Source organism: Rhagoletis pomonella, unplaced genomic scaffold, assembly GCF_013731165.1.
Source record: "Rhagoletis pomonella isolate Grant_MI unplaced genomic scaffold, Rhpom_1.0 Rhpom_scaffold_00012, whole genome shotgun sequence".
NCBI classification, from domain to species: Eukaryota; Metazoa; Arthropoda; class Insecta; order Diptera; family Tephritidae; genus Rhagoletis; species Rhagoletis pomonella.
Genome location: NW_023458566.1, coordinates 20,682,684 through 20,684,948, shown reverse-complemented (window position 1 = coordinate 20,684,948; position 2,265 = coordinate 20,682,684). Strand labels below are relative to the sequence as shown.

At 48.0% G+C, this 2,265-nt stretch overlaps 1 protein-coding gene across 1 annotated transcript in view; it reads left to right on the top strand.

The window, feature by feature from the left end:
• Positions 1-2,263, top strand: part of LOC118747635 (spectrin beta chain-like) — a gene marked incomplete at its 3' end in the record, with an annotated part of 11,384 nt that extends 9,121 nt beyond the window's left edge. Inside the window, exons 6-9 of the mRNA XM_036481684.1 lie at positions 1-182; positions 249-1,028; positions 1,092-1,683; positions 1,754-2,263. The exon at positions 1-182 is cut by the window's left edge and continues 1 nt beyond it. Of these exons, the coding sequence (XP_036337577.1) occupies positions 1-182; positions 249-1,028; positions 1,092-1,683; positions 1,754-2,263 (2,064 nt within the window). The remainder of the gene's footprint in view (positions 183-248; positions 1,029-1,091; positions 1,684-1,753) is intronic.
• Positions 2,264-2,265: the final 2 nt, after the last annotated feature.

Below are 2,265 nucleotides of genomic sequence, written 5' to 3'. Positions count from 1 at the left end.
GGACAGTTGATGGATGCTGACCGCAAGAAAATCTATTACGAACGGCTAACAACAAATCTGTTAAGTTGGATTAGACAAAAAACGTTGGAGTTGAAACAGCGAGATTTCCCCAACTCGTTAGAGGGCATACAGCGAGAACTGCTGGCGTTCAAGGAGTATCGAACAATCGAAAAACCGCCAAAGTAAGTCATCTAAGAAATGGCGGCATTATTTGCTTTAACCGTTTTTAATATTCGCTTTCTGTTTAGGTATAAGGAACGAAGTGAAATCGAAGCGCTGTATTTCACCATCAATACGCTGTTAAAAGCACTAAATCAGCCGCCATACAACCCACAAGAAGGTCAATTGGTGAACGACATTGAGAAGGCGTGGCAACAGCTCGAGTATGCTGAGCACAATCGTGAGGTGGCACTACGCGAGGAACTGTTGCGTCAAGAGAAGCTGGAGCAGCTCAATTACAAATTCGAAAAGAAGTCCGTGCTGCGTGAGGGCTACCTGAAAGAGATGATTCAAGTGCTCTCCGATCCACGCTACTTGCGACAGGTCGACGCTACACTGAAGAAGCACGAAGCCATTTCGGCAGATATTTTGGCGCGCGTGGAGCGTTTCAACGATCTTACCGCTATGGCCAATGAGTTGGAGCGGGAAAACTATCATGGCAAAGAGCGTGTAAAGAGACGCGAAACAGAGGTAATGGACAAGTGGCGCAAATTACTAGAACTGCTTGAAAATCAACGCTTGAACTTGTCACAAATGAGTACGCTCATGAATTTGTTGCGCGAAATCGCCAGCACGACCGAAGCGATTAAAGAACTGCAGACGCAGTTTGCATCCGAAGATGTGGGCCCGCATTTGCTGGGTGTAGAAGAGTTGCTTCAGGCGCATTCTTTGCAAGAATTGCAGGTGAACACGTATGGCGAAACATTGAAACGCTTCAACCGCCAGGCACAACCTTACAAAACGTCTGAACAAAAGGATGCTGCGCTACTTGTGCAGCGCCTAGGCGAACTCGAGCAGGCCTATGCAATGTGAGTAAAGTGTAAGAATATTCCACTGACAATTGGGTAATTGTATCGTATTTTTCCCTGCAGTTTATTAAAGCTGTGCGCAAAGCGACGCGCATGCCTGGAGGAAGCGCGAAACTTTTACCATTTCATGGAAGACTACGACAACGAGGAGGGCTGGCTGGTGGACAAACAACGCATCTGCAAGACAGGCATCACAGCAAAAGACTTGCGGGCTGTTCTTTCACTGCAGCAGAAACACAAGGCGCTCGAGGATGAAATAAAGGTACGCAAGCCGAAATCAACGCAGATGTCAGACGCTGCCAAAAAGTTGATCGCTGAAAAACATCCACGTTCACCAGATATCAAAAGTCGTATCGAATCTTTGGCTGAGCACTGGAAGGCTTTGGAAGAGTTGGTGGAGTTGCGGCGCCGCCAGCTCGAAGACGCCGCCGAAGCGTATCAATTCTACACCGATGCCAACGAAGCGGAGTCGTGGCTAAATGAGAAAATGGCTCTGGTAAAGTCCAATGACTATGGCACCGATGAACCCTCAGCACAGGCGCTTTTGCAGCGCCACCGTGATCTACAGGGCGAGTTGAATGCGTACTCGGGCGATATACTTAACTTGAACCAACAAGCCGAAAAGCTCATCAAAGCTGGTATCTGTACACTTGAGGTAGGTTGGTTGTTTGTTTCCAAGACATCAGTGCTGCAATCAATAGTTTTTTTTCTTGCTACCTTACTAGCTTTCAGCTGCTGAGCCAGAAATGCCCGAGGTCGAACAGGAGGAATGGGTGAACGAGACCCGTCTTGTGCCGAAAGAAGTGTGGGAGGATGAGTGGGTAGAAAAGCTGGAGCATAAGAAAGTCACTGAAACAAAACTGTTGCCACACGTCCGTTCAATGTTTCCCTTCGAGGGTCAGGGCATGAAGATGGATAAGGGCGAGGTAATGTTGCTGAAGTCGAAAACGAACGACGATTGGTGGTGTGTGCGGAAAGATAATGGCTTGGAAGGCTTTGTGCCGGCCAATTACGTGCGTGAAATTGATCCCCGACCGGTGCCATGTATTGTACCAAAGGCAGAAAAGGTCAAGGCTCTGCAGAAGGTGAAGAAGACTATATTGGTGCGACAAGTGGTGCCAGTAAAACGCATTAAGCCAATTGCGGCGCCACCAAAGCCGCTGGTGAAGCGACGCATTTCATCGAACAGTATTAACGAGAATGCCGATAGTGTAGAGAAACGGCAGAAACGCATAAA